General features: G+C 58.3%; 1 protein-coding gene across 2 annotated transcripts in view; it reads left to right on the top strand.

The window, feature by feature from the left end:
- The window catches only part of PTPRU (protein tyrosine phosphatase receptor type U), a 54,757-nt gene that overhangs the window by 25,950 nt on the left and 9,301 nt on the right, over nucleotides 1-19,506 (top strand). Inside the window, exons 9-27 of one of the 2 annotated variants that reach the window (XM_040534949.1) lie at nucleotides 418-527; nucleotides 862-1,063; nucleotides 1,955-2,057; nucleotides 2,146-2,419; nucleotides 4,021-4,057; nucleotides 4,747-4,885; nucleotides 7,119-7,148; nucleotides 7,709-7,866; nucleotides 9,397-9,587; nucleotides 10,747-10,819; nucleotides 11,373-11,449; nucleotides 12,635-12,671; nucleotides 12,932-13,029; nucleotides 13,120-13,236; nucleotides 14,079-14,233; nucleotides 15,410-15,545; nucleotides 15,909-16,058; nucleotides 16,170-16,343; nucleotides 18,583-18,723. In XM_040534949.1, coding sequence (XP_040390883.1) covers nucleotides 418-527; nucleotides 862-1,063; nucleotides 1,955-2,057; nucleotides 2,146-2,419; nucleotides 4,021-4,057; nucleotides 4,747-4,885; nucleotides 7,119-7,148; nucleotides 7,709-7,866; nucleotides 9,397-9,587; nucleotides 10,747-10,819; nucleotides 11,373-11,449; nucleotides 12,635-12,671; nucleotides 12,932-13,029; nucleotides 13,120-13,236; nucleotides 14,079-14,233; nucleotides 15,410-15,545; nucleotides 15,909-16,058; nucleotides 16,170-16,343; nucleotides 18,583-18,723 — 2,402 coding nt within the window. The remainder of the gene's footprint in view (nucleotides 1-417; nucleotides 528-861; nucleotides 1,064-1,954; nucleotides 2,058-2,145; nucleotides 2,420-4,020; nucleotides 4,058-4,746; nucleotides 4,886-7,118; nucleotides 7,149-7,708; nucleotides 7,867-9,396; nucleotides 9,588-10,746; nucleotides 10,820-11,372; nucleotides 11,450-12,634; nucleotides 12,672-12,931; nucleotides 13,030-13,119; nucleotides 13,237-14,078; nucleotides 14,234-15,409; nucleotides 15,546-15,908; nucleotides 16,059-16,169; nucleotides 16,344-18,582; nucleotides 18,724-19,506) is intronic. The other variant, XM_040534950.1, reaches the window with a different exon arrangement.

Here is a 19,506-nt window from a genome sequence, read left to right on the forward strand (position 1 = left end):
CCTCCAGCATCCCCGTGGAGCGTGGTATTTTTTTGGTGAAGTGGGTTTAGTTGCTCCTGAAGCGAGGGGGTGCATTTTTCAGGCAGCGAAGCATTATTTCTGCTTGGGAATAATGGGAATACTGGTCTGTGCCGAGCTCCTGTCCTCCTTAATAACCCCCTTGGGTCTGGGAAGGGGGAATTGCAGAAATCTATGGTAAATAAGGGAATATCGATCCTGGCACCTTCACCCGCTGTTATTATCTGTGGGTGTTACTGGTGGTGGTGGTGTTAATAGTGGGGAGTGCTGGGGGGGTTATATCACGGGGGCAGCGCCAGCTCCGGCCCCAAGGATGCATCCCTGGGGAGCACCAAAGCACCCGGAGCAGATCCCTGCAGGACTCGTCCTCACGTGGGCACCTTCCCTTTGCTTTCCCAGTGCCCGGTGGCATCGCCTCAGAGTCTCTCACCTTCACCCCGCTGGAGGACATGATATTTCTGAAGTGGGAGGAACCGGTGGAGCCCAACGGCCTCATCACGCAGTACGAGGTACGTCCCGAGCCCCGGTACCCACGGATCTATCAGAGCTCAGCAGCTGCTGGTGGCTGCAGTGGGAGCACAGATCCAGCCTGCTGAAATCCTCCTGGCCACAGGGTTTGTGTCTCCTGGGTCAGCTTTCAGTGCCACTGTTACTATCCAGTGGTGGCTTTTCAGTCATCTTCTGATTTACCCCAAAACGCAAACACAGACGCCTACCTTTAGGGCTGCCCCGATGAGCAACCGCTCCTGCAGATGAATCCCTGTAATTAATCCCTGTAATTAATCCCTTTCCCCGCGCCATCAGCCCTCACCCTCTCGTGATGCCCTGCCCTTGTCCCTCCAGATCAGCTACCAGAGCATCGAGTCCTCCGACCCGGCGGTCAACGTGCCCGGCCCGCGGCGCACGGTCTCCAAGCTGCGCAACGAGACCTACCACGTCTTCTCCAACCTGCACCCCGGCACCACCTACCTCTTCTCGGTGCGCGCCCGCACGGGCAAGGGCTTTGGGCAGACGGCGCTCACCGAGATCACCACCAACATATCCGGTAGGTGCCCTGGGCTCTGGTGCCGAGTGCTGGGGCTTTTGAGGAGCTTTCTGCCCTGGGCAGGTTGGTGGTGGTGGTGCCAGAGCGTCCGTAGCGGTCGCGTGGGCTTGTCTGTTGCTTTTGAAGGATGCTCATGGTGCTGTGCCCATAGCCTGGGACTGCGTTTGTGTTTCTGACCTATTGCAAGGTCAAAAAATGTCTTTGTAGCCTTTTGGCCACAACTTCTTCTCCAAAGCAGTCCTGCTCTGCATCCTTTCTTCCTCCTCCTCTTCCTCCTCCTCCCTGCTGTGGGTGCAGGGGACTGCGTAAGGGAGATGCTGGCACCGGGGCTGCTCCGCGGCAGTGGGGCTGGGCACGGGGGTGCGTGGCAGAGCTCAGTCAGACCAGGGGACACGTGGTGACCAGCAGGACAGAGGGGGCAGTCCTCTCCTGCTGGGGGTCAAGGTCACGAGCAGATCCCAAAGCAGATCCCAAGGAGATCCCATGGCTGAGATGTGTCCAGCTGTGGGGCACTGAAACTGCAAAGCAATGCTAACGATGACCTGGGGCCCACGGGACTGTGCTGGGCACACGGGGGGTCCCCTCCTTGCCTTGGGGGTGCTGCTGCCCCTTGGGGCGATGCTTGTGCCGTGCCAGAGGTTGTCCGTGGTGATGGGATGCGCTCAGTGTGCATGGGGGCAAGGCTGGAGCGTCAGCCCAGGTCGCATCCTGCTCCGTCTCCTCCCATCAGCCAGACCGGTGGTGTTACTTAACCCCCTCACCGCAACCCCCCCACGGTCCTCTCCAAAATGCAACACTCGCTCAAAACCTGGGGGGATTTTGCTCGTGCCTCAGTTTCCCCTTGCAGGCGGCCACGGGGCCGCGGCTCACTCCTGCCCGCTCCCTTTGCAGCTCCCACCTTCGACTACGGGGACATGCCGTCGCCGCTGGGCGAGTCGGAGAGCACGATCACGGTGCTGCTGCGGCCGGCGCAGGGCAGGGGGGCGCCCATCAGGTAGGCAGGGGGCTGCGGGGGGACGAGGGCACGGCGGGCAGGGCAGAGCCGTCCTCGCAAAGCTAACCTGCGCCCGCCGCCCGCCCAGCACCTACCAGGTCATCGTGGAAGAGGACCGGCCCAAGAAGATCAAGCGGGAGCTGGGCGGCCAGGAGTGCTTCCCGGTGCCGCTGACGTTCGATGACGCCGTGTCCCGCGGCTCCGTGCACTATTTCGGGGCCGAGCTGCCCGCCAGCAGCCTCACCGAAGCCAAACCCTTCACCGTGGGGGACAACCAGACCTACAGCGGCTACTGGAACCCGCCGCTGGAGCCCAAGAAGGCGTATCTCATCTACTTCCAGGCCATGAGCAACCTCAAAGGGGTGAGTAGCTGTGCGGCTCGCTGGGTCCCCGTGGGGACACGGGGACCACTGGTTTGCCACCAGCCCCATGGGGTCCCAGGGGGTGTTGGAAAGCGGGGCTTGCTTTAGATCCTTTGCTTTAGGTCCACCTGCTGGCTGCCTGCCCTTGGTTCCTGTCACTTGAAGCCACCCTGGGGCGCGTTGGGAGTGCAGCCCGGTGCTCCCCGTCCTACCCAGAGCCTGGGCACCCACCGGGGTGTGCGTGTCCCCTGCCTGGTCCTGGCCACCAGCGCTGGGCCTGGGGGGTCCAGCCTCAGCCCTACTGCTGTTGGGGCAGACCCATGTTCCCAGGGGCTGATCCTGGGGTGAGAAAGGACAATCTGGGAACCAAGAAATGTCTGCACATTCCTCGGCTACCAGTTCCCTGGCTTCCCGGCAGCAGTATCCGGATCTGTCTGTCCCAAGCTCCGCTCCCCATCTGGGCTGATTTCTTCCAAACTGCCATCAGGACCCCTGGGAGACCTTCATCATCCTCACGTGCTCCAGCAGCTCCTGGTCCACCCTGGGGACGAGCTGCTAAACACAAAGCTGTGGCACCGTGGCAGCATCTCTGCTCCTCCGTGGCTCCGCACGCTGGCTGCAGCTCCCTTCTCGCAGGGAAGGAGCTGAATTTCGAATCCTCCTCCTCCGGGATCGTTCACACCTCGCTGGCTTGTAATTAGAGCCGAGACAGGCGGCAGCATCTCAGCTCCGGCTCGCTCAGGCACTGCTGGATGATAACTGGTGCTTCATAACCTTCCTGCTGGGAGGCAATGGGTTTGTCCTGGCTGCCGTCAGGCGTCACAAAAAAGCTGCCTCCCAGCTTGGGTTTGTCCTGGCTCTGGGGCCAGCTGGACCACGAAGCAGGAGAAGCCAGACCTGGCACCTCCAGGAGAGTGGTACTGTGCCAGCCACCCCGGGCACCTCGCGCGGGCAGATTTTGGCATCGGGCTGCGAGGACAGAGCGGGTTTGGCAGCGCTGGTGTCCCGAGGCGCTGGAGGAAGCTCAGAGAGGAGAGCTGTGAAAATGGTGGATTTTTTTTTTTCAACAGAAATCAGATACATGGAAAAATGGAATATTGGAGCTCAACCCACAATGCAAATGTGAAAATTATTGGACAGCCGAGCATGAAGCCCTCACGGCAATGTTGGCAGCATGTGCAGAGCACCAGGGATGGGGGTTGAAAGCTTTGATCATAAATAAAAACCCCACAAAGCTCCAAATGGTGACTTGGGGTGTTCTAGCCATGGTTAGTGGCTTGCTGGTGACCTGTGGGTGGCTGGGACTGCTGGGGTCCCTCCAGGAGCTCGCTGGGGACCTTCACTTTGCACCTCCCTGAGCTTTGCTCCCCCTCTGTGCCAGCAGTGATGGCCTTGTTAAATCAAAGGATGTTGGTTTAGAAGATGCCGGGGATGGATAACTCAGCGGGATGGATAACTCTGTGTGCCCCAGAGCTCCTAAGGCTCGGCAGCGGGTGCTTCAACACAAACCACACGGGAACTCCCCCAGTTTGGGGGGCAAAAGCATCAACAGAGCAGGTTTGCATCCAGCCAGCCTGACTCCTCATCTCTTTCCTCCGCAGGAAACCCGGCTGAACTGCATCCGCATCGCCCGCAAAGGTAAGCTCCCTGCTTTCAGCAGGATCCCTGCTCCAGCAGCTTGTCCTGCCGGGGCTGCAGACCCGGGGTGCTGCCGCGAGGTCGGGTGCTCGATGGCTTGGTACAGCTCAGCCCCACGCTGCTGGGAGGGTGTGCGGTTGTTGCTCGCTGTCTGGTGTATTTTGTTTTTTTCCCTTGGCTGAGTTTTTTTTCTAATGCTGTTATTGAGGTGGTGCTGGGGCTGGTTGTGCTGGATGCTGAGCGCAGGGAGATTGTGGCTGGGGTGACAAAAGGTGGCCCAGAGGGACCGCATTGTCCCCTGGGGATTGAGAGGTGAAGGGATGTGCCCAAGGCACTGCGGCTCTCCAGGTTTTTCCCTGCATCTCGGCAGGGATAAAACATGCAGGGAGCTCAGAGCATCTCACGGGGAGGAACTGGGGAGAAGAGAGACTTCTGGGCTCTGTGTTGCATCGTCCTTTGCCACCCCCTGCATCTAGAGGAGACGTTGCACAGCACGTTACATGAACATCACGTAGATGTTACGTAGGAGCTGGATGCAATGGTCCTCGTGGGTCACTTCCAGCTGGGGGGATTCTGTGAATTTCCTTTTCCCCCCCCGGCCATGTGGGAGGCAGGGGACAGTGCCCGGCCCTGGCAGGGGCCAGGAGGGAGCTGAGCACTGATCCCCCCGCCCCGCTTTCCCCTGGCAGCTGCCTGCAAAGAGAGCAAGCGGCCGCTGGAGGTGTCGCAGCACTCGGAGGAGATGGGGCTGATCCTGGGGATCTGTGCCGGCGGGCTCGTCGTCCTCATTATCCTCCTGGGAGCCATCATCGTCGTCATCCGGAAAGGGTAAGGGGAACCCGCGCCTCCCATCCGTCTGTCTGTCCTCCCCGCTCCAACTTACGGGGTGATGGCACTGACTGGGGGTGACTGGGGACTGGTGACCTCCTCCCAGCACAACAGAGGGGATTTTTGAGGTTTCCCGTTCGCTTCCCCGGTCCCATCCAACCCTCCTCTGCCTGCTGGGAGCCCGGGGAAGGGCTGGTGTTGATGGCTCGGTGGTGGTCAGCCCGCATGGGTGGGAAGGAGATGCTGAGCACCTGGGGCATTGCATGGGTCGAGGACGTGGAATAAACTCAGGCACAGCAGCAAAAAAGGCTGCATCCTGCCTGCGACACGGGGGGACCAAAGGACAAAGTCCTGGGATGCCCCTTCACCCTCTGCAGCTTTGCTCCACCGCTCTCCCCCGTGTTTTCCAGTCTTTTACTGCTCCTTCTTGGCTTCGTGCTGCTCTGCCAGTTCTGTAGGGACTGAAACGCTGCAGCTTCAGGGGTCCTGGGGCAGCGCTCAGCCCCTCTGTCACCATCCCTGTGCTCGAGGGCACCAAGACGAACAGGGCTCCCTGCTCCCAGCCTAGGCAGGAGGACGTCGTGCTCATTTTCATGCAGAAATACTGATTTTTTGAGTAGCCTCCAGTTTTTCTGGCTCTGAGACGTTCCAGTTCCTGTGCATGCTGGAGGTGGGGAAGCCTCCCAGGGCTCTGCGCCCTGCTCCCTGGGGACCCCAAACTCCTCCCGGGGGGGGGTCCCTGCGCTCCCCAGCTTGAGCATTGGCCTGGATGCGGCCGTGGCCGTTGCAGCCGGCCGATATTCGTGAAGCTCGGTGGGGCGGGAGGGAGGAGGACGAGGGCTTTCCAGGACACTCGTCCCCGGGAGTGCTGGGGCTGCGGCCGCTGCTTTTCGCTGGAGCGCAGCACCCTGGAAAGTGGCCTTTTAATGCGGGGGTCCTGAGGCGGCAGAGCCGGGGGGGTGGGGGGGGCATTAAAAGCAGGGCTGGCACAATGGGGAGAAAAGGGCAGCAATTAAACGCTGTCCGCGTGCCGGGCTCGAGAGCAAAATAAGGAAAGTGTGCTAATGGCCGGGGGGGAGCAAAACAGCCGCAGCCAGTGCAGAGCTGCGGATCTCTTTATGGCTTTGTTCACCTGGAGGGATTCTTGCTGATTTGTGCCAGCTTGAAAACAAGGCTGCGGTGTCCCATCACCACCGTGCTGCTGCGAGGCGAGCAGGATCGGCCCGTAGCTCCCTGCCTGCCTGCGCATGTGGCATTGGACCTGTCCTGGACGGAGCAAACGCCGGTGGTGCTGCTGCATTTGAAGCCCTTTGGTTCTTACAAGCGATGCTGTTGGGCCAGCGGGTAGAAAACCGCTGCATTTCCACCGGTCTGGGGCAGGAGGAGGAGCTGCTTTGCTTCAGCACCCCGGCGTGAACCGCTGGAAGGGGCCACAAATCAGATCCGGTGCCGAGGGCCCCGAACTGGGGGCTGTCGGAAAGCTGGGACTGGCTCATAAATCTCCTCTGGAGCATTTTGCCGTTGGAAAAACGCTGACGTGGTGGAATGGAAATGTGCCCCCAGAATCCGCTCGTCCGTAATGAATGGCGACAGGCAGCGGAGGCTGGAAACGCGGCGTCCCCACCCCGCGTCCCCGGACGGGGGAACGAGCGGGCTGCCTCCTCAGCTCCATGGGGATGGCCTAAATTCTTGGCGTGTTTGCTGCTCAGTCTCACAAAACAGGGAATATCCCCTCGGACACCTCTCCGCCCACCCTGGGACCGTGATGGCCACAAGAGCCGGTGCTTGGCCCCACTGCCAGGATGCCCAGGTTCCTGCAGGTGCAAAAGGGGAACCAGGTTTCTGTTGGGAGCATTTAATTTCCTGAGCACCGAGGAGGGCTGAAGTCCCCAGGGCTTCGTCTGACAGCTCCAGGCTCCCCGGTAGTAACTCACAGGCATGAGGGCACATGCAGCCCGTTACCTGCCCTCCAAGGCTCGCTGCCAGAGGCAGGGAAGAGCCACCCTCGGCTTCCATCCCGTGCTTTGACGCTTTATGGAGCAAAAAGAGAATGGCTCCATGGGGAAGGAGGGCTGGAGAGGAGGGAGAGCGCCCCGAGATGCTTGGGGCTGGCTGCAGCGTGCAGATGCCCATCGCTTCCCTCCCGCACCGTGCCCCCGAGCCCCCCTTTGCTCCGCCAGAGAAAAGCTGCTTATGCAATTTCTGCCGTTCTCTTTGTTTGCACGCCTGCCAGGAGGAACTACTATTCCTATTCCTATTACCCGTAAGTAATTGTCATTCTCTCTCCTCCCTTCCTCCTGTCCCCCTTGCTCTGCCGCTCTCCACTCCAACAAGTCCTTTTCCCTGTCAAGTACTTTTTAAGGGCCTCTTTGGCTTGGGAAAATAATGCTTCTGAGCTCGTTAGAGACCAAAGGAAGCGTAAGCAGGAAGGGCCAGATACCCAGCACGGCTCTGCTCCTGCTGGGGTGGCCGATGCCTGATTGAATGCAGTGTTTTGGCAGTGTCCTGCAGGGTCCTGTCCCCACCAGGAGCTGTGAGGTCCCTCGGGTGATGTGGGTTTGGGTCTCCTGCTTGTCCTCCCCCCTGGTGACAGAGGGGGACGCAGGATGGATGGTTTGGAACTGCTCCAGCCAGCGAGAGGTGCTCTATGCGGGGCTGCAGCTGGCTCGGGGCAGCAGAAAACAAAAGGAGCAGGGGAGAAAATCCATCCTGGTGCCCAAAAGGATCCAAGCCTTGCAGCCCAGGGTCACTGGTTTGGGGACCTGGCAGCATGGCCAGTCCAGCTCTGCTCACCCCCGCTTCTCTCCTTCCATCCCTCTGCAGCAAACCCGTCAACATGACCAAAGCGACCATCAATTACCGCCACGAGAAGACGCACATGATGAGCGCCATCGACCGGAGCTTCACGGACCAGAGCACGCTGCAGGAGGATGAGAGGCTGGGGCTGTCTTTCATGGACACCCACAACTACAGCAACCGGGGTAAGGACGGGGAACCACGGCATTTGGAGCCCTGGAGCAGCAGTGGCACGCCCGAGTCGGCTCCTCAGCTCCAGCAGGACGTGTTTTGTGTCGCCGTGCACAGCTGCAGGGTGTGGAGGGTTAAAGAGCCACAGTGTTCACATCAGAGGGAGACTGATAACTTCACACCCACTGGAGGATGCGTCTCGGCGCTGATTTAGTTGTAAAATAACTTGTTCAGTGCCCCAGTTTCAACCATATGCTAATAACATCTGTTACAGTAACTCCAAGATGCTGCTTACACACAGCTCCTCTCCGCCGACTGCTGGATTAATATGATTCCTGGCATTGTCTTGCAGATAATAGAAGCCCAGAGGGCAAACTTTTCCTCCTTTTAATGCATCCGTATAGGTGTATTATTTTTCAGTTACGCTCCTACTGGGGTTTCTCGAAACTCTCGTAACCAGGCTGCTCTGTACGGAGCTTTTCCTCCATCTCGGAGCCGGGAGAGCACGCTGCGCTGGGTTTCTTTTGGGAAGGGGGCTGTGAGGGGCCCGATCCTGCTCCCACCTAGGCTGGAGCTGCTTTTCTCCTCGTCTCCGGGCTGCTCCCCATCCCTCTGCTCGGCTGAGGAGTGGAGAAGGAGATGTGGGAGGCTCAGTCTCTGCTGCAGCCACGCTGACCCCAAACCATCGCTGTTTAATGGGGATAAATGCCCGGGCTGCTCCGTAACCCATTGTGGGCTGTTCCTCACCCTGCCTCAGTTTCCTTGCATTTAAACCAAGTCCCTAGTGCATCTTGTAAAATACCTAGCAGGCTCCTCAGCATTTGGCTGTGCAGATCCCAGCCGGCACAGAGCTGCTGGCACATCGCAGTTCATTTCCTATTAACCCCAACGGAGAACTTCTCTGCATGGGCCGCACAGGGAGCGGGGGGATGTCGGCACGAGCAAGGGGGCTGCACCTTGCATCCAAGCAGACCCCAAAAAAAGCCTGGCAGCTGTGTGAGCGGGCTGGCACGGGCGGTTTTTAGAAGTGTTGTTAGGGAAACCGCATCCAGGGCTCACCGTCGCGGCAGAGCTGCGTGCCGGCACTGCGGGCTCCGCGCCGGCCGCCTCTCCTGGCAGCAGTGGGAAGCATCGGTTCTTGCCCAAACCCCAGTTTTGGGATTCCGTCTGCTGGCCAGGCACACGGTCGTGTGGGACGCTGGTAATTATATGGCAAAGGCACGAACTGGGTAAAACACTGTATAAACTTGCCCGTTAACCAGCAGCGAAGTCCATTGTGTCGCTGCTAGAAATAAGGCGGTGGGGTCCAGCAGCGAGGAGAATTAACCCTTAGGGTGGGCTGGAGACGTTGGCAGTGCAATTCTTCAAGGCGGGTCTTCAAGTGGGTATTTGTGCACGTAGCTCGTGCTGCTCTAAGTGCTCCAATCGATGGGAAATAAGCACATGAGCCCCCTAAGACCTTGCCCACTGGTTTTTAACATCTCTGCTGTGGTCCTAGAGGCGTTGCCCCCCTGATGGTCTTGTTTCTCCCTCCCTGCTTGCAGGCGACCAGCGCAGCAGCGTGGTCAACGAGTCCAGCAGCCTGCTCGGGGGCTCCCCCCGCCGCCAGTGTGGCCGCAAAGGGTCCCCGTACCACACCGGGCAGCTGCATCCCGCTGTGCGCGTGGCCGACCTCCTCCAGCACATCAACCAGATGAAGACGGCCGAAGGCTATGGCTTCAAGCAGGAGTACGAGGTGAGAGCCTCGCGTGCCAGTGTCAAGGGGAGGGCGGGTTTTTGGATGGACATGTCCCCTGTGATGTGGCAGGGTGGCATGGGGAGGACCCACGTGCAAGAGGATGCTCCAGATCTGGAGCTGTGGTTCTCTGGAGAGGAGGAGGTGGGCCTCCGAGCTCTCTGGGCGTCCTGAATCGTTAGGTGTTGTCAGCACGTGGGGTGTCCCTGCTTTCTGGCTGGTCTGGGTTGAGTTTCTGGTGCTGACAGCTCAGGATTTAATCCGATGAGATGAGCCCAAACAACTCTGCCAGCCATGCAGCGAGTCACCCAGCATCTCCTGCCGGGGCTGGGGATGCTTCTCCATGCTCAGGTCCTCCTGGGCAAACACCCCTCGGTGTCACCTCCCTGCCACCTCCTCCCTCTCCACCGTGCTCTCCCCGTGACTGGGCACAGCCCGAGGATGAGCAATTCCTCCGAGCAATTCCACAGCAATCCAGCAGCTCCCGAGGCCGTGGCGAGGCTGCAGGGGATGGACGTCCCCCCGAGGGTCACCGCTCGCATCGTGCCCGTCCCACCTCGTGGGGCTGCAGCTCTTGTAACAGAGCGCCGTGTTCTGTGCGGCTCTGCTGCAGCGCACCCAGCGGTGTTGATTTCCTGACTCCTCGGTGTCCCACAGATCCGGCGATTGAAATTTCCCAGGGAAATTACTGTTTAATGTTTAGTTGTTTCAAGTGCAGGAGCTTTTTTTCCCCCCTTTTCACGTATTGGACAAACCTGGGCTGGCTATAATCATTAGTGCTCCTTGAAAAGCTGCTGTATGTTCTTGGAACTAGTCATTTGAAAGCACTCAGATATTATGGGAGGGGAGAAAACATGTAATTTCCTTCCACTTTCCTCCTCTTATGCCAATCTATGAATGTTACTGTTATTACACACAAACCTATTCTGTGCTGGGAAGAGAAAGGGTCTGGGGAGATTAAAAAAAAAAAAAGCTGAAAAAAAAAAGCAGCATATAATTTGCTGGAAAATGGGGCATTTTGTGGATGCAACAGAAGCATGGAGCTGGCAGAGCTGCTATGGAGTTGGCACATCTGCCCCTGCTCCCTGGGGAGGGTTTTGGAACTGGGGGTGTCCCCAGAGCCCTGTCCTCGAGGTGTGACAGCCACCTCTCCTTGCAGAGTTTCTTTGAAGGCTGGGATGCTTCGAAGAAGAAAGACAAAACCAAAGGGAGACAGGACCATGTGTCGACATGTGAGTGCCTGTAACAAAGGCTTGGGTACCCCAAAGGGTGTGAAAAGCCTTCTAAAGGGCTGGTTGGTTGGTTTGGGTTTTGGTAACTGTCTGGTCTGTGGCAAAGAATAAACTGATGGGGTTTGGCTGGTCGGGGGCAGCAGCAAGCTTTGCTCAGCTGGGCTCCAGGTCTGGAAGCTCCCGTTGGATCAGCACCAGCGCAAACAGGAGGGCTGGAACTGGGAGCAATTGAAAATGGGACATTTTGGGGTGCTTAAACAGTGGTAACACCCACAATAAGGTCCTGGTGCATCCCAGGGTGCTCCTGGTGTGGGAATGCAGGTGGTTGGGGGTGACACAGGAGTTACACGATGCTCCCTGCATGTTGCTGCGGGGATGGGGACCCACCAGGTCCTTCAGGAGCCCTGCTGCCTCCCCCCTGCGGCGTGCTGCTCTCTGGAGCTTCGTCTCTCCCTTGCTGGCACTGCCCGGGGCCCTGTTTGACACCGAAGGTGGGCAGGTGACACGCTGTCCCTGCCACCTCCTGATGCCACCTTCTCCCCTTGCCTTCCAGACGACCGCCACCGTGTGAAGCTCCATCCGCTGCTGGGCGATCCCAACTCGGATTACATCAACGCCAACTACATCGATGTAAGTGGGGACGGGGCCGAGGTCCCCTCCGGCGGGGGCTGAGCGTCCTATGGGACCGTCAGGGTCTGTGCCCTGCAGGGAGCTGAGCCAGGCTGGACTCTGACAAGCCTGGTTTATGTCCGTCAGCAATTTCTGCTCGTTTCTGTCCCAGCCCCATGCAGATGCATCTCTCCCTCCTCCTCTGCTCCTCTCTCTCTCCTTCCTCATCCCCTTTTCTATGCTCTCTGTTCTCGCCATGGTCCCAGGATCATTGTCTACCCAGGGTATAGGATGCAGAGGTTGGGGGGGACATGGGGACAGGCTGTTGTCTCATCCTGGGCTCGGGAGGCAGCAGTGCTTGAATTTGGGGACCCCCAGTCACAGCAGTGCTTGAATTTGGGCAGAGCTCAGTCCCCAGAATGACATCCCAGTGCCCCCAGCAATGCCAAGCCCAGGGGAGGCTTGTGTCTGTGGGCTCTGGTGGAAGCTTCGTTAGTACTGAGTGAGGAACAGCTCAGGGGCTCTGTGGGCTCCTCACATCTTCTGGAAGCAGCAGCAGATCCCATTCTTCCCTCCTGTCCAGAGGACATCATCCAGCAAAGGGGGCCTGATGCCACTGTGATGGGCTCCCTGTGCTTGAGTGGTGTCCCTGTGCCTGTCCCCGTGTGTCCTTCCTGCCCCGTGGCTCTGTCCTGTCTCTTGAGCTCTGCCTCACTAATGTCTGTCTCTGATCTTTCTTTCTCAAACCTGTGTCCAAACGGGATTGTTCAGATTCGGATTAACCGAGAAGTAAGTAGATGGTTCCCTGCTCCCGGGCACGGGGCTGTTGCTCTGTGTAAAGGTGTAGGATAGTGCCCGTGAGTGTCAGGATTGGTTATATGTGTGGACAGAGTGGGGAAGGGGGGAGAAATGAAGTCCGGGGGGCGGCTGTGGGCTGGGCAATTCTCATCGGGCTCTCGTGATGGTGTGGCAGCGATGCTGGTGGAGCCTGGGACGTTTTGGAGGTGCTGGTGCAGAAGGCAGATGCAGGCTGGGGGGGTCACACGAGCCTTTGCTGGGACAGGGGATGAGATCTGGGCCAGGACATGGTGCTGGGGCAGCACTGGGCTGGTGGCATGGCTAGCCTGGTGGCAGAAGGGTTTGGTGGGGCAGCGCTCGAGTGCCCCACAGCCCCAGTTGGGCCTGACGCCTCCGCTTCCCTTGCAGGGTTACCACAGGTCCAACCACTTCATAGCCACCCAAGGTGAGTCGTCCCCCCCCTCTTCACTCTCTGCCGGATTTAGCAGCTGGATTTTGTCCCTGGGGGATTTAACCTTGTGTTTGTGAGAAAAGGGAGGAAAGGGGCTGGTTTTGGGGCCAAATGGGGCAACAGCAAAGCCGGTCAGCTGTCCTAGCCACAGGATCCCCAGGACCACATTTTCCACCATCGGCTGTGTGGTGCTGGCCAGCTGAGGATCCCCCAGCACCCAGCCCACACAGCTGCCCCCTCCCTCCGTCCCGCAGGTCCCAAGCAGGAGATGGTGTACGACTTCTGGCGCATGGTGTGGCAGGAGCACTGTTCCAGCATCGTGATGATAACCAAGCTGGTGGAGGTGGGCCGGGTAAGGGTCTCCTTCGCTCCTTCCTACCCTGTGGCTCTGTGATCTGCTCCACAGGAGCTGAAAAGCCCATCCTGTCTCCCCTCCTTGCAGGTGAAATGCTCCAAATACTGGCCGGATGACTCCGAGATGTATGGGGACATCAAGATCACCTTGGTGCAGTCGGAGACGCTGGCAGAGTACGCCGTGCGCACCTTTGCTCTCGAGAGGGTACGCTTCCATCAGCCAGGAACCCGCCCGACCCAGCAGGCAAAGGACAGACCTTGGGCATCTTTAACCATTCTTTGTTAACATTTACCAACATCCTCTTTATTTACCCCAGCGTGGGGCTTTCTGCATCTTTGGAGGTGCCACCTCCAAGCCTGGAGACGCCGGTACCTCCTCCCTTTGTGCTCCTTGCTGTAAGCCCTGTCCTGGCCCTGTGCCCTCTGCCCGGGCACACAGCTCAGCCCTGCTTTTGTTTCTGTGGTCAGCGGTGAGCATTGAATTTCAGGGTGAGCGCTGTGTAATTGCAAAGGAGGATGAATGATGCTTTTTCCCCTCCAGGCTGCGGCGTGCGTAATGTGGCAGTTATTTTCCAGCGTGGTACCTGGGGATGGAGCCGGTGTAATTCACCCCTTAATCTAAAGGAACATGAAATTACTGTCTAGTTAGGAGGCAGGTAGAAAAGATGCTCATGGAACGGATCCAGATTGCCCCAGGGCTGCTGCTGCCTTCTCTGGTTGTTTTTAACCCTCTCGCAGCCGAGGAGGAGAGAGCTGTAGGGCTCCCGAAGTGACCGACCGTGGTGTGGCTGGGAAAATCCTCAATTCTTAAGGAAATCGGGTGTTTGGGTGGCTGGGGCAGGATTGTGCCCTTCTCTGCTGTAAAGACCTTTTTAGCATCCCTGCTGCAGGGGTCTTGTCCCGAGGGTTTGCACAAAGCAGCTGAAGCAGGCTCAGGGGCTGCTTCTGCTGCTCTGCCCCGTGCAGCCCCCCCGTGGCAGCCGCCCCAGCTTTGCACAGCATCCGTCTGTCCGTCCGTCCTCACGCCGTGTTGCCCTTCCCTTGCAGCGAGGTTACTCGGCCCGGCACGAGGTGAAGCAGTTCCACTTCACGTCCTGGCCCGAGCACGGCGTCCCCTACCATGCCACGGGGCTGCTGGCCTTCATCCGCCGCGTGAAGGCGTCCACGCCGCCTGACGCCGGCCCCATCGTCATCCACTGCAGGTGGGCACGGGGACCGGCCACATCCCACGTGGGTTTTTGGGATTTTGGGTTGTGCACGGAGCAGCGCAATGTGTCACGGGTGGGTGCTCAGCCTTTGAAAAGCTCGGAAATTGTACATTTTAGTAGAGAAATAGGAAATGTGTAACGAAAGGGAGGACTGAGGTAGGGTAGGAGCTGGGATTTGCAGCTGGGTGTCCCCATATGAAGGCATCGAGCTGTAAGGAGTCATCCCCAGGGCTGCGGGTTGCTTGGGGTGGGTGGCAGGGAGCAGCGTGCCGTGGGTGCTGCCCCAGCTTTGTCCCCATGGGAGATGGTGGCACAGAAGGACGGGTGGCTGGGCCACCGGTGGTGGCTGTGTCGAGATGCTGGGTTTGCCCCGTGGGGCAGTGCCATTCCCTGTCCCCACGGCGTGTCCCCGGGTCTGGCCGTGCGAAAGCAGAGCTGGGAGCAGCGGTTTTCCGTCCTCACGCTGGTGTCCCTGTGTGACAGGTTAATGGCTCTTCCTTAGCTGGGCAAACAAGGAGGAGCCGGTGAACGGGAGAGATTTTTTATTTGATTTCTCCCTGTCAGTTGCCTCATCAGTATTCATTCACTGGCAAGAGCAACTGTGATTAGTTCCCATAGTATGTAATCGCTGATAATCACGACGAATGATTCATCAGCCCCAGAAATTAGGATTTCACTGCGGAAGACTTTGTGGGAAAGGAGCAGGGGGGCGGCTCTGTTCTGGGGGGCTCAGCCTCAGTCGCTCTCTGTGGGGTCCGAAGGTGCCAGGATTTGGGCTGCTGCCTGCTCTGGCTGCTGGCATCGGGGCACGGTGCTGAGCACTGGGGCATGGTGCTGAGCGTCCTCCTGCAGCATCCTTTTGGGTGGGGTCCCGCAGGACTGTCAGCGCTCAGGACTGCCAGGTTTGTTGCAAAAAACGTAGATTGCAGCTGCGCGAAGGCGCTGATTCCCCTTTGCCGTGAGCGCCCATGCTCCCACGCACAGCCCCGGCCCTGCAGCAGCGTGTGGGTGTGTGGAGGGGGTGGATGAAGGGAAAGCCAGGCTGAGGGCTGCGTTACGGAGGTGTGCGATGTCCTCTGGCACCGTGCGGACCTTGCTGGCACCCGGGGCTTCATGCGGATGCCGTATGGACTGGGAACATCTCTGCTTTGTTTTCCCTTTCTCCTCCAGCGCTGGCACGGGGAGGACCGGCTGCTACATCGTCCTGGACGTCATGTTGGACATGGCCGAGTGTGAGGGCGTCGTGGACATCTACAACTGTGTGAAGACGCTGTGCTCGCGGAGGATCAACATGATACAGACGGAGGTGAGCGGGGATGGCTGGGGACCGGGGGCAGGTCGTGCTGCGGGTGCCAGCACCTTGTGGAGGGATTGCTCTCGCTCTGCTGTCCCCTTCCAGACTGTAAAGTCCTTTCAGCCTGGTGTATCACCAAGATTGTGTCCCATGGAAAGCCAGCACCCATCTTGTGGCTTTTCAGCCTTTGTGGGGTGGTTTTTCTAGGGCTGGCAGAGCTGCAGCAGGAGTGTGAGGCTGTTTTGCTGCCCGCAAGCAGCAGCTGCCCTGGCCTTGCACAAATTGATCTGGCAGAGAAGGGGCTGGGCGATGGAGGAGGAGGAGGAGGAACCTCCTGTGTTTGCTGCCCAGCTCAGCCTCTTCCCTCCCCAAAAGGAGCAGTACGTCTTCATCCACGATGCCATCCTGGAAGCCTGCCTGTGCGGGGAGACCAGCATCCCCGCCAGCGAGTTCAAGCCCACCTACAAGGAGATGGTGAGGATAGAGCCACAGAGCAACTCCTCGCAGCTGCGGGAGGAGTTCCAGGTGAGCGGCCCCAAAACCCCTGCCACCCCTCCCAAGCTCCAGAGGTGAGAGAGGGGATTTGAGGACCGGTCCCAGCAGGGATGGAGCTAAGGGGAGCGTGTTTGCCTGCAGACCCTGAACTCTGTCACTCCCCACCTGGACGTGGAGGAGTGCAGCATCGCCCTCTTGCCCCGCAACCGGGAGAGGAACCGCAGCATGGACGTCCTGCCGCCCGACCGATGCCTTCCCTTCCTCATCTCCGTGGACGGAGACAGCAACAACTACATCAACGCAGCCTTAACCGATGTACGTGTGCTCTGGGGGTGGGAAGGAAGGGGCTGCTTTGGGTTCAGGGTCCTCATGCCACGCTGCAAACCTTCCTGGATGGTGTGTGGGCTCGGAGGTGGGATGAGGCGAGCCTTGGTGTCCTTGTGGGTGGAAATGCTGGGTTTCTTGGGTATAACTGGTATAATTTCAAGGGTGTCCCCCTTGGATATGGGGGCCCTGGGCTTGCAGAGGGGATGTGGGGAAGCCTGGTGCGGTTTTGCAGCTCGCTGCTGATCTTGCAGAGCGGTCAGTGCCCGTGCAGCCCACAGCATGCGGCCTTGAGCCCCCCTTTCAATGCAGAAGTGGGCATGCCGTGGGTGGAGGGTTCTCGCAGGCTGTGGGGTGGACTTTCATGCCAAACCCTTGCTCAGTGTGCACTCACAGTGCCTTGTTTCTCACAAATGCACAAAGGTGTGGGCCCATGTCGGCCCCAGCCTGTGCAGAAAGGGCAGGAACCAGCACAGTGGGGTCTCTCACCCCTTCTTTTGTGCGGTGGCATCTTATTCGTCTCAGAAGAGCTTTTCATCGCTCACAAAAGAAAGTCAGGGCATTATCTTCATTTATTTCATACGGAAACTGGAGCACGGAAGGGAGACGGAGCTCTGGCAGGGGGTTGTTAGCGCCAAGCCTCCCTGTGTGCTGCCAGCATCCCGCGGTGCGTGCTGCTTGCCCCTTCTGCTGCAGTTCAGGGGGCTCTGAAGTGGTCCCCAAGCCACCGTGCGTCCCCTTGTGCAATCAGAAAGGCCACCCGTCATGGAAAAGCTATTTCCTGCCTGCCAGTGATGGCAAAGCAGAGCAGAGAGGCTTGCTGCAAGCTCGGAGTGTGGAGTGATGGGTCATTTGTCACCGAAACCACTTTCTGGAAGCGAGCTGGGAGCTTTGGCTGAGCCTCGCAGCTCCGCGTGTACTGGGCAGCCTCCCCTCCCCTGCCTCCCCCCAGCGCCTCCGAGCACCTGAGCACCAGCACCTCCTGGCTCAGCCCTGCGTTTTTCCCCCAGCTGGTGATTTATCACGCTGCATCTCTGTACAGATCTTGTACCTGCATTTGCTTGCAGCAGGAGCAGTTCCTGTGCTGGAGGTGGCTGCTTGATGGCTCGGGAGCGGCAGCCGGCAAATGGAGACTGTGGCTATCGTGTGCTGGCAGCTTTGTTTTCAGCTTGCTTGGGGTCTGCACATCCATTTTGTGTTTATACATCACTGAGCATCCCTTCCTTAATCGCTGCTACGGGGACTGCCCGGGTCAGAGAATACATTTCTATACAGACACAAAAAGCCCTTTGGATGAAATTCTTGCTGAAGGGCTAAAATCCATTTCTCTCTTTAGAAAACAAACAAACAAAAGTCTCATTTTCTTTTAGTGCCAAAGCCATTTGCTCAGTCAGTCTGTCCGCCTGTCAGATCCACGGTCCATGCTGCCCACCGCTGGTGCTGAGCACGGTGGTGGCACTGGCAGAGCCGCAGCACCGTCATTGACATGGGCGCAAAATGACTGCGGGTGCTAGAGGCACGTGTGGTTAATAGGGGAGGATGGAAACCTCGTCGCTGCTCCTGTTGTGCTTGGGGAGGTTGTGATCGGGCACAGACAGTCCTGCTGGGAGGGTGCTGGCACCCAACTGAGCTTCTCTGGGTCCCCATTGGGTTTGATGGGGAGGAAGGACCCCAGTTTCCTTTCTGGAAACCTCCGCTTTCTTTCTTTTGCCTCTTTCCCTTCCTCCGTCTTTAATTTGAGGGGTGATATTTTAAGGAGCTGAAATGGTTTCTCTTGTCTCTAGAGGTCTTTCATTCTGGTTTCCTTTCCCCCCTGAAAATAAGCTGAGCCAGTTGTCTCTGCTGCTTGGGGTGCCCAAAGGTGCTGGGGCGCAGCGGTGGTGAGGCCGTGGGTGATGCAGAGGCACTTTTGCTCAGGCCTGGGGCCATCCAGCTGCGCTTGTTCTTGGATCCAGGGTGATTTCTCTTTCCTAGTTATGTGTTCAAAACGCCTTTCCCTGCTAGAACCGAGAGCAGAAAGCTGATGCTTTCATCCTCACCAGTAGCCTGGGCCTGGTTTGATAGCGTCTCCCAGCACCAAGACCGAGGTCAATGCCAGGGAGGCCAGTTCTGTTCCAGCACAGAGAAAATGGCTTTACTGGCACTCAGTACTCTTTTTTTTGGGGTGTGACAGCAATGGCTTCAGTGCTGCCACCATATCCTTAATGGTGCCCATCTTCCCTCTCTGCAGAGCTACACCAAGAGCGCTGCCTTCATTGTCACCCTGCACCCGCTGCAGAACACTATGACTGACTTCTGGCGGCTGGTGTACGACTACGGCTGCACCTCCATCGTCATGCTCAACCAGCTCAACCAGTCCAACTCCGCCTGGGTGAGTGCTGCTGCTGGCCCTGCAGGCGGCCCTGTCCTGCTTGACGTTGCGTTGACGTTGCGTTGACGTTGCATTACTGTACTCTAATCTTTGGGGATGCCCAGAGGAGATAGAGTTAACAGGAAACGGAAAGTGTGGGAGTAAAGAACTGATTTTATCCTCCTTTTACAAAGGGGAAACTGAGGCACGGGGGATTTCCCTGGTTCTTTGAGATGTTTTGGTTCAGCTTGGCACAAAACGGGACTCCCCTGGTTCTTCTTGCAGGGATACACCACCAGGACCTCGTTTCTCTAGCAAGGTGTGTCCTTCCCTCTCTCCTGCCATGAGAGGGTTTGTAGTTTCCTTGCACACTGTCAGCCCCTCCAGTGCTCTGCCCTGGCAGAGGTGATGTTTCGGCGCCAAGCCATCAGGTGTTTGTCTTCCAAATGAGTGGTGACTTGTGAATGCTGCTTTATAAATGAGCCTGCTGCAAAGTGGCTGTCCTGCGGCTTTACGGTGTGATGGGATGTGCAGATCTGCTGAGCTGGAGGGGAGTGTTCCCTGTCACCTGTCCCCTGTAGAGAGGGGACAGAAGCCCTCTCCTGAGGTGGCCAGGGAGCTGGAGTCACAGCCAGAGCAGATGTAAAAGTCCACTCCAGGTCTGCAACATTAATTCAGTGAGGAAACTTAGTGGATTTTACATAAAATTAGCATTATGGGCACTTAATGGATGTCCGGAGAAGACTTCATTAGCTGGCTTATTTGACGAGGTGAGATCAGATACGCGATGTAAATGACCCAGAC

This window comes from Cygnus olor, chromosome 23, assembly GCF_009769625.2.
Source record: "Cygnus olor isolate bCygOlo1 chromosome 23, bCygOlo1.pri.v2, whole genome shotgun sequence".
Lineage (NCBI taxonomy): Eukaryota > Metazoa > Chordata > Aves > Anseriformes > Anatidae > Cygnus > Cygnus olor.